This window comes from Oncorhynchus masou, chromosome 26 (genome assembly GCF_036934945.1).
Source record: "Oncorhynchus masou masou isolate Uvic2021 chromosome 26, UVic_Omas_1.1, whole genome shotgun sequence".
NCBI classification, from domain to species: domain Eukaryota; kingdom Metazoa; phylum Chordata; class Actinopteri; order Salmoniformes; family Salmonidae; genus Oncorhynchus; species Oncorhynchus masou.
The window spans coordinates 10,869,413-10,882,909 of record NC_088237.1 but is presented as its reverse complement, the minus strand read 5'-3'; the positions used below and the strand labels follow the sequence as shown (position 1 = coordinate 10,882,909).

The following is a 13,497-nucleotide window of genomic DNA, read 5'->3' as shown; positions in this document are numbered from 1 at the left end:
TTATCTGCAACCATCACTCCTGTGTTCCAATGGCACATTGTGTTAGCTAATCCAAGTTTATCTTTTTAAAAGGATAATTGATCATTAGAAAACCCTTTTGCAATTGTTAGCACAGCTGAAAACTGTTGTCCTGATTAAAGAAGCAAGAAAACTGGCCTTCTTTAGACTAGTTGAGTATCTGGAGCATCAGCATTTGTGGGTTCGATTACAAGTACATTAGAGTGTCTAGTTTGAGAAACAGATGCCTCACAAGTCTTCAACTGGCAGCTTCATTAAATAGTACTCGCAAAACACCAGTCTCAACGTCAACAATGAAGGGGCGACTCCGGGATGCTGGTCTTCTAGGCAGAGTTCCTCTGTCCAGTGTCTGGGTTCTTTTGCCCATCTTAATCTTTTATTTTTATTGGCCAGTCTGAGATATGGCTTTTTCTTTGCAACTCTGCCGAGAGGGCCGCCTCCTGGAGTCACCACTTTACTGTTGACGATGAGGCTGCTGTTTTGCGAGTACTATTTAATGAAGCTGCCAGTCGAGGACTAGTGAGGCGTCCTCTAACTCAGTTGTGCACCGGGGCCTCCCACTCTTTCTATTCTGGTTAGAGCCAGTTTGTTCTGTTCTGTGAAGGGAGTAGTACACAGTGTTGTACGAGCTCTTCAGCTTCTTGGCAATTTCTAACATGGAATAGCCTTCATTTCTCAGAACAAGAATAGACTGACGAGTTTCAGAAGAAAGGTCTTTGTTTCTGGTCACTTTGAGCCTGTAATCAAACCCACAAATGCTGATGCTCCAGATACTCAACTAGTCTTCTTTAAGCAGGACAACAGTTTTCAGCTGTGCTAACATAATTGCAAAAGGGTTTTCTAATGAACAATTATCCTTTTAAAATGATAAACTTGGTTTAGCTAACACAACGTGCCCTTGGAACACAGGAGTGATGGTTTCTTATAATGGGCCTCTGTACGCCTATGTAGATATTCCATTAAATATCCGCCGTTTCCAGCTAAAGTAGTCATTTACAACATTAATCACGTCTACACTGTAATGGACAAAAAATGTGCTTTTCATTCAAAAACAAGGACATTTCTAAGTGACCCCAAACTTTTGAACGGTAGCATGCATGTACATAGACTCCACTCAAACACGTCAGATATTACTGTACTGTGTATCTCTATTTGCCACAGATGTAAAATGTTACTAGGTCTGAGTGGGTTTAAAATGGTCCCTATTCCTTATCTAGTGCACTAGAGCCCTGGTTAAAAGTAGTGCACTATATCAGGAGTAGGGTGCCATTTTAGACACCGCTTTGTGTGGGGAGGAATGATTCAAAGGGTTCGGTCTTTATCAAGTATTTCTACAATCCATCCATGCCCCTGTCAGTTCACCACTCTATTCCTTCCCTCCTGTGCTTATTTGTGTGAAACAGAAAACCTCAGTACTCTTGTCTCTCATGTCCAGGTAATCCAATCTAAGCATGGCAGATGAAGAAAATGAGTAAGTGTAGCCTATTTATCTTTGTCATCTCAGAAACTATAGAAACGACAGCCAGTGTATCTAGTGATGAAAATGTTATCCAAAACAATGTCTTCCAACAAAATGTCTCATGTTTTTTTGTTTGTTTTCTTTTCAGGGAGGAAGGTACAGTAAGACTTTGAGAATGTATTATTACTTTTTGACTGAACAAAATATGCTTCAAGCCACTGTACGCTGAGTGAACAAAACATTAGGAACACCTGCTCTTTCCATGACATAGATTGACCAGGTGAATCCAGGTGAAAGCTATGATCCTTAATTGATGTCCCCTATTAAATCCACTTCAATCAGTGTAGATGAGGGGACAGGTTAAAGAAGGATTTTTAAGCCTTGCGACAATTGAGAGATATGTGTGTGCAATTCACAGGGTGAATGGGCCAGACGAGATATTTTGAAACGGGGTATGGTAACAGGGGCCTAGCGCACCGGTTTGAGAATGTCAAGAACTGCAACACTGCTGTTTTTTTCACGCTCAACAGTTTCCCGTGTGTATCAAAAATGGTCCACCACCCAAAGGACATCCAGCCAACTTGACACAACTGTGGGAAGCATCCCTGTGGAACGCTTTCGACACCTTGTAGAGCCCATGCCCCGGCAAATTGAGCCTGTTCAGAGGGGGAAAGGGGTTTACAACTCAATATTAGGAAGGTGTTCCTAATGTTTTGTGCACTCAATTGCACATATAATGCTAAGATTGACTATATTAGCTATATTGCTGAGCTCACTTCACCTATGTCTGCGCAGTTGCAGAAACCCCCGCAGAGGAAGGTAAACGCTTTGCATGGCTCCGTGCGTTACTTGGACATTGTTTGATGGAGCGCATGATAGATATACTGGAGCAAGTCTATTGTGCTTCTTGTGTCATTGTCAAAGCCTGTCGTAGGCCATTCGTTACTGTTTACACTCAAATTCTCCATGAATTTCAAAAAAGCATGCTTCGTGTACCTGATCAGAATACACGTTAAGTGAGATCTTTTTCACGTGAAATTTAAAATGCTATGTCTACGTTTTATCTGTCAAGATAAACATGTGGAATTTGCATATCATTTGTATACTGATTTCCTACCCTTCTGTCTCTGTGGTGTATGTTTACATCGACATCCAATTCATGAGTATGAGACTTTTACCCTTTTCATGCGTCCATCTCCATATTCAATCCAATAGCTAGACAGTGTTGTTCACTCCAGAATGATTCTCAATGTTCTGACCAAGGTTGCATGACATGTTTGTATGTACTGTATGGAAATCACGCTGATACTGAATTAGATTTAAACAATTGGATCCAATCTGATCCTTATGTATGAAAATTACTTTCATACCAGTTTGATGGTGTAATAAACAGTTTGTCTTGATCTTAACGTAGAAGTGGCCCCGAGGACAGATCTAGGATAAGATCACCCAACCCCAATTCTAAACCACAATCATTATTATCCTTAAACAATATCTGACCCTAGGTCAGTGGTTAGGGCCAACTTCTACCAACTCATTGCTTTATATAGAACCAATAATCAATCTACTATCCACTCATCAGTCGAGGTTGAAGTCCCAGCAGAGGAAGGTAAAGCTTCCCATGTGCTGTGAACTGCATGGAAACAGATCTATATATTATATATTATTATATATAATTATTATATTATATATTATCAAGGTACGCATATAGTACAGCTAGAGATTCAGTTGTCTTCAGGGTTGAAATCATCTATATTCCTAGGTCATACATACCAGTTTCATAAAATGCATTGTAACATTTTGGCTCTAGTCACTGGTATTTCTCTCTGCCTCATTGTCTCTGCCTTAGCATAACAGTGAACCTGCCCCAGAACCTGTAGAAGGTCAAGCTTTTCTTGGCTATTATTATTATTATTATTATTGGCTTACTACCAAAACAGTTATCATCTTTATCAAAGGGATAGTTAAGTGATTTATCTGCAGTATATCTAAATATGTACAATTGCTGAACTATCCCGTTTTCAAGTCATTTGCTTCACTCATTGCAAATTCACTAATCAACGACATGACTTTTACCACAGAACCTGCCTCTGCAGTTGTAGGTAAACCGTGTCGTGGCTTGATATGCTTCTTGTGTTTGCACATTATTTTTATGATTGAATAATAATAATAATTGATCCCATTGCTAATCCTTCCCTACCGTTACCATAGAGACCACACTAGACATAGAACCAGGTGATGCTTTCTTGCTTTTCACATTAAATATCACTACTGCACGTTAGGAATGCGCCCCAGCTACGACATCAAGGTTATACTTTTCTTTACCGTCTTGCCAGAGATAAGTGTTTAGAGTAAGTCTGTCTTGTTTGCTTCAAGCTTTATTCACATACTAATATTGTATTTTCACTATAGAACCAGAGGCAGAACCAGAACCAGAGCCAGAAGTAGAAGGTGAAGGTCATGTTCTGCTTTACCATGGTCTTTAGTTTCTAGTATATATGTATATTCGTGCTAATAGTACACATTCACTAATGCCAGTGAAGTAATCGAAGTCACATGAGCAATTGGCATTATATTAATGTAGCATACAGTACATACGTATTTTCACAACACTGACTGAGTTATTTTTATTTTTATATATATTATTGTTCTCGACCTCGTATTTTTACACTCAACTGATCCACTCCGCGTTCTCTTAACCTAACCTAACCAGTAGAAGGTAATTTTGATATTTTTACCTCGACATTACGAATTTTTCCCCTGCATAGATTATACCTTCTATCTGCAGTAGTAACATAATATATTAACTCGGCACGACAGCAGCATGCAGCTAATCTGTCCCACGGGTGCTGTCAAAGCCGCAACAAAATATTTTTGCACATTCATTTTCGTAATTATTTGCTTCATGCTTTATTGATTCATTAATGTGTCCTTGCGACACAGTGCCCCTGTTGTCGTAGGTAAAGCTTTTCTTGGCTTCATTTTACAAATATGTACAGTGCATCATCTCATATTCTAATATTCGCTTCACGCCTTCCTATCTTTGCTAATCAGTCTGATGATGCTTTTATCACAGAGCCGCCCCCCGCAGTAATAGAAGATAAACGCGTTTCTTGGCTTCAAATTCACTTAGTTTGAGCTGCATTTGATATCCCATATGTATGCATGTTATAAACTGTATTATAAACTGGGTGGTTCCGAGCCCTGAATGCTCATTGGCTAACAGCCATGGTATATCAGACCGTATACTATGGGTATGACAAAACGTGTATTTTTACTGCTCTAATTATGTTGGTAACCAGTTTTTATAATAGCAATAAGGCACCTCGGGGGTTTGTGGTATATTGCCAATATACCACGGCTAAGGGCTGTGTCCAGGCACAGAACAGCCCTTAGCCATGGTATATTGGCCATATACCACACCCCCTTGGGGCCTTACTGCTTAAATAGCACACCTTTCACTGGTACCATTTGGGCCCCTTTAGCATACCCAGCGAACAAACGTATCATATTGATAACCCCCATTACTGATTCATATGTACTGATTCAATACCAATAGACCTTTACAGCATCTGTTTTTACAACGTCATATTCTCACACGTCACTGATCCACACTTCCGTCTTATCGACTACTAAACGAATCCTTCTCATGTCCCTCACATAGAAACGCCTGCAGGAGAAGGGGCCTGTTGATACGTTGTTGTCTTGTACAGAATGCATGAAGTGTAGACCTATAACTATAGACTGTGACGGTCTGATGTGAATGTTCTTTTGTATTCCTTAGTATCTAATAATCTGTGTTTTATACCATTCCGCTGCCTGTCAGAACATTGAGCCATCACTATGTGATAATGCATTGGTTTTGGTTGCGTAATACACACTTTCATACAGTAGGTTTCACTAGATAAGGCCTATCACTGAAATACCCTGCCGTAATAATCCAATTTGTTACCATAAATGTGTGAATATTCTGTTGAAAGCTCTGTGTGTTCATCCCTTCTTTTTCTGTATGTTTTTCACCAACAGCCGGTGGAGAGACTCAAGGTGAGCGCTGTCTAGTTCTTTGTAACTATAGTTCTAGATCGAGTCTTGTTCTATGTAACTAGTCCTAGGTCTAGTCTTGTTCTATGTAACTAGTTCTAGGTCTAGTCTTGTTCTATGTAACTAGTCCTAGGTCTAGTCTTGTTCTATGTAACTAGTCCTAGGTCTAGTCTTGTTCTATGTAACTAGTCCTAGGTCTAGTCTTGTTCTATGTAGTCCTACTAGTCTTGTTCTAGTAACTAGTCTAGTCTTGTTCTATGTAACTAGTCCTAGGTCTAGTCTTGTTCTATGTAACTAGTCTTGTTCTAGGTCTAGTCTTGTTCTATGTAACTAGTCCTAGGTCTAGTCTTGTTCTATGTAACTAGTCCTAGGTCTAGTCTTGTTCTATGTAACTAGTCCTAGGTCTAGTCTTGTTCTATGTAACTAGTCCTAGGTCTAGTCTTGTTCTATGTAACTAGTCCTAGGTCTAGTCTTGTTCTATGTAACTAGTCCTAGTCTTGTTCTATGTAACTAGTCCTAGGTCTAGTCTTGTTCTATGTAACTAGTCCTAGGTCTAGTCTTGTTCTATGTAACTAGTCTTGTTCTAGGTCTAGTCTTGTTCTATGTAACTAGTCCTAGGTCTAGTCTTGTTCTATGTAACTAGTCCTAGGTCTAGTCTTGTTCTATGTAACTAGTCCTAGGTCTAGTCTTGTTCTATGTAACTAGTCCTAGGTCTAGTCTTGTTCTATGTAACTAGTCCTAGGTCTAGTCTTGTTCTATGTAACTAGTCCTAGGTCTAGTCTTGTTCTATTCTAGTTCTAGGTCTAGTCTTGTTCTATGTAACTAGTCCTAGGTCTAGTCTTGTTCTATGTAACTAGTTCTAGGTCTAGTCTTGTTCTATGTAACTAGTTCTAGGTCTAGTCTTGTTCTATGTAACTAGTCCTAGGTCTAGTCTTGTTCTATGTAACTAGTCCTAGGTCTAGTCTTGTTCTATGTAACTAGTCCTAGGTCTAGTCTTGTTCTATGTAACTAGTCCTAGGTCTAGTCTTGTTCTATGTAACTAGTCCTAGGTCTAGTCTTGTTCTATGTAACTAGTTCTAGGTGTAGTTGTCAAGTTCACTGTATGTGTTTTGTAGAGAATTTCAGAAAATCATGTGTCTCAGTCTAATAATATTGGATTGTTTTTGCTATAAAACAAGACCGTACATAAGTCACATGTAGATTTCGTTTTGAGAAGTTTTGAAAAACGTCTGTTGAAACATTTTCAAAGATTATTATGTTTTAAAATACTTTTCAAACCTTTTTCTAAATTTGGTTAAGAGGCATTTCAAAACATTTCGATTTTACTAATCAGATTTATATTGATTTTGATCACTTCTTATTTCTACTTTGAATCAAATATAATATAATATATAATATAATATATCATATATCATTGTGACTTACAGATTCCAAAGCCAAACCAAAGTAAGTGTTTGATTCTATTTCGGCCAATAACTTTCTCTTGTGGTTTGCCATGTCACTGAATCAAAGTAATTGAATGGAGAGTATTTGATGGAATCATCTCTAATGTTTTTCAGAAGTTTTATGCCAAATGTTGCCCCTCCAAAGCTACCAGAGGGAGATGGTAAAGTCGATTTTGATGTGAGTGATGTAATCCTACCAGCAAGATTATCTGAATATAGCAATAAGAGTGCCCAACTCTCTAATCACACTGTGTGTGTGTGTGTGTGTGTGTGTGTGTGTGTGTGTGTGTGTGTGTGTGTGTGTGTGTGTGTGTGTGTGTGGTTTACAGGACCTGCATAGGAAGCGTCAAGAGAAGGACATGGCTGAGCTGACCTCTCTGATTGAGTCTCACTTTGTCCAGAGGAAGAAAGATGAAGATGAGCTCATCAGTCTCGTCAACAGGATCGTAAGTCCTCTACTGTGGCACAGCTGGAGCTCACACACACACACACAGCTGCTCACACACACACACTGCTGGAGCTCACACTCACACACAGCTCACACACACACACTGCTGGAGCTCACACCCACACACTGCTGGAGCTCAGACACACACACTGCTCACACACAGCTGGAGCTCACACACACGCACACACACTGCTGGAGCTCACACACACACACTGCTCACACACTGCTGGAACACTACATGGGCGTGTTGGTGAACTGCACACGTAATGAGTGACATTGCAAGCCTGACGTTCTGGCTGGCTCCCATAGCTTAAGCCCAGGCTCAGTGTGCCAACATAGTCTTGAGGTACACAGATTAATCAAGTTGGATGCCTTATCTGTGTGTGTGTGTGTGTGTGTGTGTGTATGCGCATGTGTGTGTGTGTGTGTGTGTGTGTATGCAGGAGAAGCGTCGTACCGAGAGGGCAGAGCAGCAGAGAATTCGTGCTGAGCAAGAGAAAGAGAGACAGGCCCGTCTAGCCGTGAGTCTCTCATTGTGTAATGTTTCCATTGTGATATCAAGGCCAACTGCGGCCCAAGTTGTTTTCTTCTCTTCTTTAACCTTCTGTTGCTCACTACCCGACGCAGGAAGAGAAAGAGAGGCGGGAGCAAGATGAACAGCGTAGGAAGCACGATGATGACGCTAAGAAGAAGAAGGCCCTCACTACCATGACTCACACCTACGGTGGCATCCAACAGAAGGTCAGCGCTAGCTCCACACTCACTCGGTCTCTCTCATGATTACAACATTCGCATCAGATTTGCTGCCCCCTCGTGGTTATCTTGACACTTGCGTGCCCTCTCGCTGTGCTGCGGTGATGTCCATCCACAGCAAGAGGGCAAGAAGGGAGCCAAGAAGCAGACGGAGAGAGAAAAGAAGAAGAAGATTCTGGCTGACAGAAGGAAGGCTCTGATCATCGACCATCTCAACGAGGACAAACTCAAGTATGATGTATTTAATTACCCCAAAATACTCACAGGTCTTTGGTTGAGTCCCAAATGGCACCCGGGCTCTGGTCAAAAGTTATGCACTTTTCAGGGACACACGTTGAAAGCTCTATTTCATTGTTGAAATGATCTACTGTACATAAATACATATGGTTGCTTAGAAAGTTTCCTATGAAAGAGAGACCAAAATTAGAACCGCATGCGCTGACTGTACGCTGGCTTCCCATTGGTTGTCGTCCTGCAGGGAGAAGGCCAATGAGCTGTGGCAGTGGATGATGGAGTTGGAGGCGGAGAAGTTTGACCTCAGCGAGAAACTGAAGAAGCAGAAATACGACGTAAGGGTTCTCACTCAGGTCCAAGCTATGGTGATAATACCCGTGGCTGTACTGTGCATTGTGATCCACAGGGTAAGAACAAGATCACTGGTCGTGCCCAATGACATGACAGCATAGTACGGTGATGATTGCAAGATTGTGATATTTTACCTCAAATGGGTCTGGGTCTTTTTCTTGTGTCCTGACCTCCATATCATCTCCTCTGAACTCCATATCATCTCCTCTGTCATCCAATGACTGCATACCACAGGAGGCTGGTGAGGGGAGGACTGTTCATAATAAATAATGGGAGTGAAATGAGAATAAATGTACTTACTACAACAGTGATAGGGTTGTCTCACCAACCTTAAAATGAATGCACTGACTTTGTACATCTCTCTGGATAAGAGGGTCTGCTAAATGACTCAAGTGTTACTGTGAAATGAACGGTATCAAACACATGGAAACCACATGTTTGATACCATTCCATGTATTCCATTCCAGCCATTCCTATGTGCCGGTCCTCCCCAATGAAGCTGCCACCAGCCGCCTGTCCTATATACCAAAGCATCACACGTGTCCCTTAACATTCTGTAAATGGAGTCCATTTCACTGAGAGTAACTTACACTCATGAAATACAAAGCAGTTGAAATATATACATGCGTAACAAGCCACATCCCCTACTCTGAAACTGGTGGTGTTAATCCTACTGCCTAAGAGGACACCCTACGAGGGGCGCAGCTGTCTAAAACTCTGACTTGCTTCCAGATGAATGTTCTCCAGACCCGAATCAATGAGCAGCAGAAGTTGTGAGTAAATGGGCTGTGGGGGCGTCAACCTCACTGTTGTGTAGTCCGCTGTCAGTCGTTGTTGTCAGAGTGAGCGTTTTTTATTTTACACTCGGGGCTCAGGGAAGCTCAACCGGGCGACTGGGTCAGGTCAGGTGGTGGACCACAGGTGAACCACTGGTGAACCACACACTCCTCAGACAGGTGGTGGTGCAGCCAGGCCGTGGCTCCAAACTGCAGGATCCCAGGTTTCCCTACAGGTGTCAGTCAGTGTGTTGTCTCAGTGCTTAGGCAGCCTCCACTGTGTGTCCCTTCACAGATCAATCAGCTTCTGGCCCGTGTCCAGGACCACCAGAGGTAAGTACCCAGAGCCACACTGGTCAGTTTCCCCTCTATTTAAAAGAGCTTGGGGGGCCTAAACCAACCAAGCAATTATATTGAATGCTACTCATTAAAAAAATAATAATAAATAAAAGCCCAGTGTTGGAGTACTATCAAGACATTCAGGGGGGTCTCAAAAGTCTGAAGTGGCTTCCTCTCTTTGTCTCCTCTCCTTAATCTGTATTGATCTGAAGACACAGGGTGTGTGAAAGCAACCTTTCCTGCTTTTATTCTCTCTCAGTGCAGACGAAGGAAAGGAGACAAGGTGAAGGAGCTACTTTAGACCATTGAGATACACCAATTGTCCCTCACCCATTCACTGTTCACTGTCTTAACCCCAAGGCCTTTTAAAGTCACATGATCCTGCTTGAAGAGAACTAGCTGGGCGCATATGATTCAACCTGGGAGAAAACATTAGGATCGTAGTGCTGCATCCTAATTTGACCAGTCTTTTGAGTGGCTCCTTCCATTCCATCCATCCCTCTCCATTCATCTAGAATAGACCCCAGTAGTCTGGGAAGATCGTGATCCTAATCAACAGCCTACTATTGGCCCCAGAACATTGTGTCATCATCAAAACTGACAGTAGATTAGATTCTCTGTAGGCTAAGGAACTTAGTTAAGTTGTATGTATTGCAGTGCATACAATATGTACTGTAATGCCTCCAAAAAATGACCTCTGGAAAAATATCTGTAAGTTAAAGTACAGAATCCAAGATGTCTGGGTTGACTCCTGTCCACTATCTGAAGTCTCACTGTTTTCTGATGGTAAGTTGAATTTTACAGATAGATTGGCTGGCTATAGCTTTTTAATTCATATGTCAGACTTTAGGAATGATAGATTGATAGCTTATGATAAATTATACATTTAAATTGTGCATTATGGGTGAAATTCTAACTTCCAATTCAGTCAAATGTTCACTTAGTCATGCACTGATGTCAATGGGAAACTACGAGAAAAATGAAAGCTAGGATTTGGCCCTAAGAGAACATCACGGTAAGACCGCTGAAGATAGGACACGATCGCCATGTCATTCATTAATTCATCCTCGTCCTTCACTAACCCCTGTTTGTGAAAGTTCTGTGTTCCCTTTCATCCTGTGACGCATGCCAACTCTCACAGAACTGTCTCTGTTTCCATTCCCATCTCCCCTCTCCCCACTTTCATGCATCAGTCTATCTCTGACTCATTCTTTCAAAAAACTCAACTCTCTCTCTGGTCCTGTAATCATTATAGAAAATGTTGAGGATAGATATGCTGAAGATGTTGCTGTCATATGTATTCACCTACATTAGCATAATAATCACTTTTACTATTCCTTTTAGCTCTTAGTATAACTACATGTATTGTTCTTAAGTATATCAATATAATAGCGACACCTACTGGTCAGATAGAAACAGTGACAGAGGTGTTTGACTGGTCTGTCGACTCTTGTGTGGTTTCACAGTGCCAAGGGCAGAGGCAAGGCCAAGGCGGTCAGGAGGTAATGAGACCTGGCAGGATGAAGTCTCCAGGACTGAGACGCCAGACGATGATGGAAGATTGTTTTGTTGTTCTTCTTGTTATCAGTGCACATGCAAATTACTATGGAAATGTGCTGTTGTCACGGTCACTGTTTGCTGTGCATGAGGCTAGAAACAATAAAAAATATGTTTGCTTTTGATTGTGTCTGATTTAATTTCAAAGAAAAATAATGAAAAGTTTGAGGCCGAAAAAAAATGTACAAGACTGGTGCTACCCATATGAAAATGCACGGAAGACTCCAGCAAGTCGCTTTGGATAAATGCGTCTGCCAATTTGTATATATTATTATTATTATATAATGTACAATAGTGTGGCTCCAGTAGCGCTGACGCTTTCGTCTCAATTCCCTGGGGGTCGTGAATTCAAATCTAGCTTCCTTCTCTCCCTCCACCTCCGGCTGATAACTTAACATAACGTAAAGCGTTTCGAGCATCTGGGAAAAGCGTTATATAAATCCAATCAATTGGTATTATTAGACTTGGCAACAAGTGATTGAAATAAATACATCTATCGGTTAACCAGACATATAATACCACAGTACAACATAACACATAATAGTGCCTGCACAGTGCAATCCCTTACAGAAAGAACACGACTTCACGTGTAGAAAATTTCACATAAGAGATTTCACTTGACAACGTGCTTTAAGGGACATTTCACGTGATGTTTCACATGTGAAATCGGGTTTTTGGAACACTGCACATGTGAAAACAGAAATGATACACACTGATTTTATCATAGTGTTTTCGACACATGATTATATTGTGTGTGTTTATTTCTACAGTTATTAATAATCATTTAGTCCTTACCTGGGATTTGAACGGAATTCCGATCGTCCTGTTACCCCCACCATATCTGTGTCAAAAACTGATTTCACCTGTATTCCTACACCGGACTTTAAAAAATATATAATCTGTTTTGTTCAAAAATACATTAAAAAAACGGTATTTATCATAGTGATTCAGGAGTAACACGGAAATAGAATAGTATGCCCCATCAACATTAGATATATATACAGAAAACACTCAAATGACTGAAATACCTCAATTAAATCAATGATGTGAAAATACACAGATTAACTGATAACTAAAATAGCAGTGCACCTGGCACTCTTTTGCTAAGTGCATAGGTAATGAATGAGTAGGGGAATACTACAGACTTTGTGGCACAGCAGAAATATCATCACACCTCAAATCCCAGGTCATATTTTAGCTGAACAGCGAACCACGCACTTTAAAACCACCGTACCTTTTCATTACTTTACTTCTAAATCGTTTGGGATGGTTTGGGACCGTCACGTGATGTCCTGACGACTGGTAAAACACATGCCTTGAGAACATCTCACAAACATCCTAATATGGTCCTCACCCTTAAAGGAAAAACCACATGAATTTCACGAGATCGCATGTGATCATATGTGAAGTTAACGTGATAACATGGCAATATGTAAAGCAAAATGTGAAAACATGATCTCATGTTCCAAAAATAAGTTTGCAAATGATTTCAAATGTGAAATTTCACTTGCACATGATTTCACATGTGAAGTGTTCCAAAAACACATTTTCACATATGAAATGTCACACAACGTGTTCAAAAACACGCTTTCACGTGATATTTCACGTATGAAATCATTTGGGATTTCCATAAGGGGAACACCAGAAACCTGAATTTCCTGCTACACCACCAGCTCTGTGGCCATGACAGAAATCGGCCACAGATTTATTGTCAAGAATACATTTTTGCACTGTTAAAAGTTGCACAGAATCAAGTCAATAATTGTGCGATTATCTGACAACACTAACAAAAAAAGTAGCAGTGCTCAGGGACACATAACATGAAGTGTGCATAAATGCACTCAGGTTAGAACTTGTACACTTTCGGTCTGGAATACAATTAATGTCTCAGCAGTGCTTGGTAACTATGTAACTCAGCAGTGCTTGGTAACTATGTAACTCAGCAGTGCTTGGTAACTATGTAACTCAGCAGTGCTTGGTAACTACGTAACTCAGCAGTGCTTCAAAACGTATTTGTTAACAAGAACATACAGTGGGGCAAAAAAGTATTTAGTCAGCCACCAATTGTGCAAGTTC

At 40.8% G+C, this 13,497-nt stretch overlaps 1 protein-coding gene across 1 annotated transcript; it reads left to right on the top strand.

Moving 5' to 3' along the window:
- The first annotated feature begins 7,083 nt into the window (after positions 1-7,083).
- Positions 7,084-11,509, top strand: LOC135514536 (troponin T, cardiac muscle-like). The gene is made up of 8 exons (XM_064937967.1): positions 7,084-7,141; positions 7,293-7,409; positions 7,855-7,932; positions 8,039-8,152; positions 8,283-8,395; positions 8,643-8,733; positions 9,821-9,858; positions 11,331-11,509. Exons 1-8 carry the CDS (start codon positions 7,085-7,087, stop codon positions 11,368-11,370), a joined length of 648 nt encoding a protein of 215 aa, XP_064794039.1. The 5' UTR covers position 7,084; the 3' UTR covers positions 11,371-11,509.
- Positions 11,510-13,497: the final 1,988 nt, after the last annotated feature.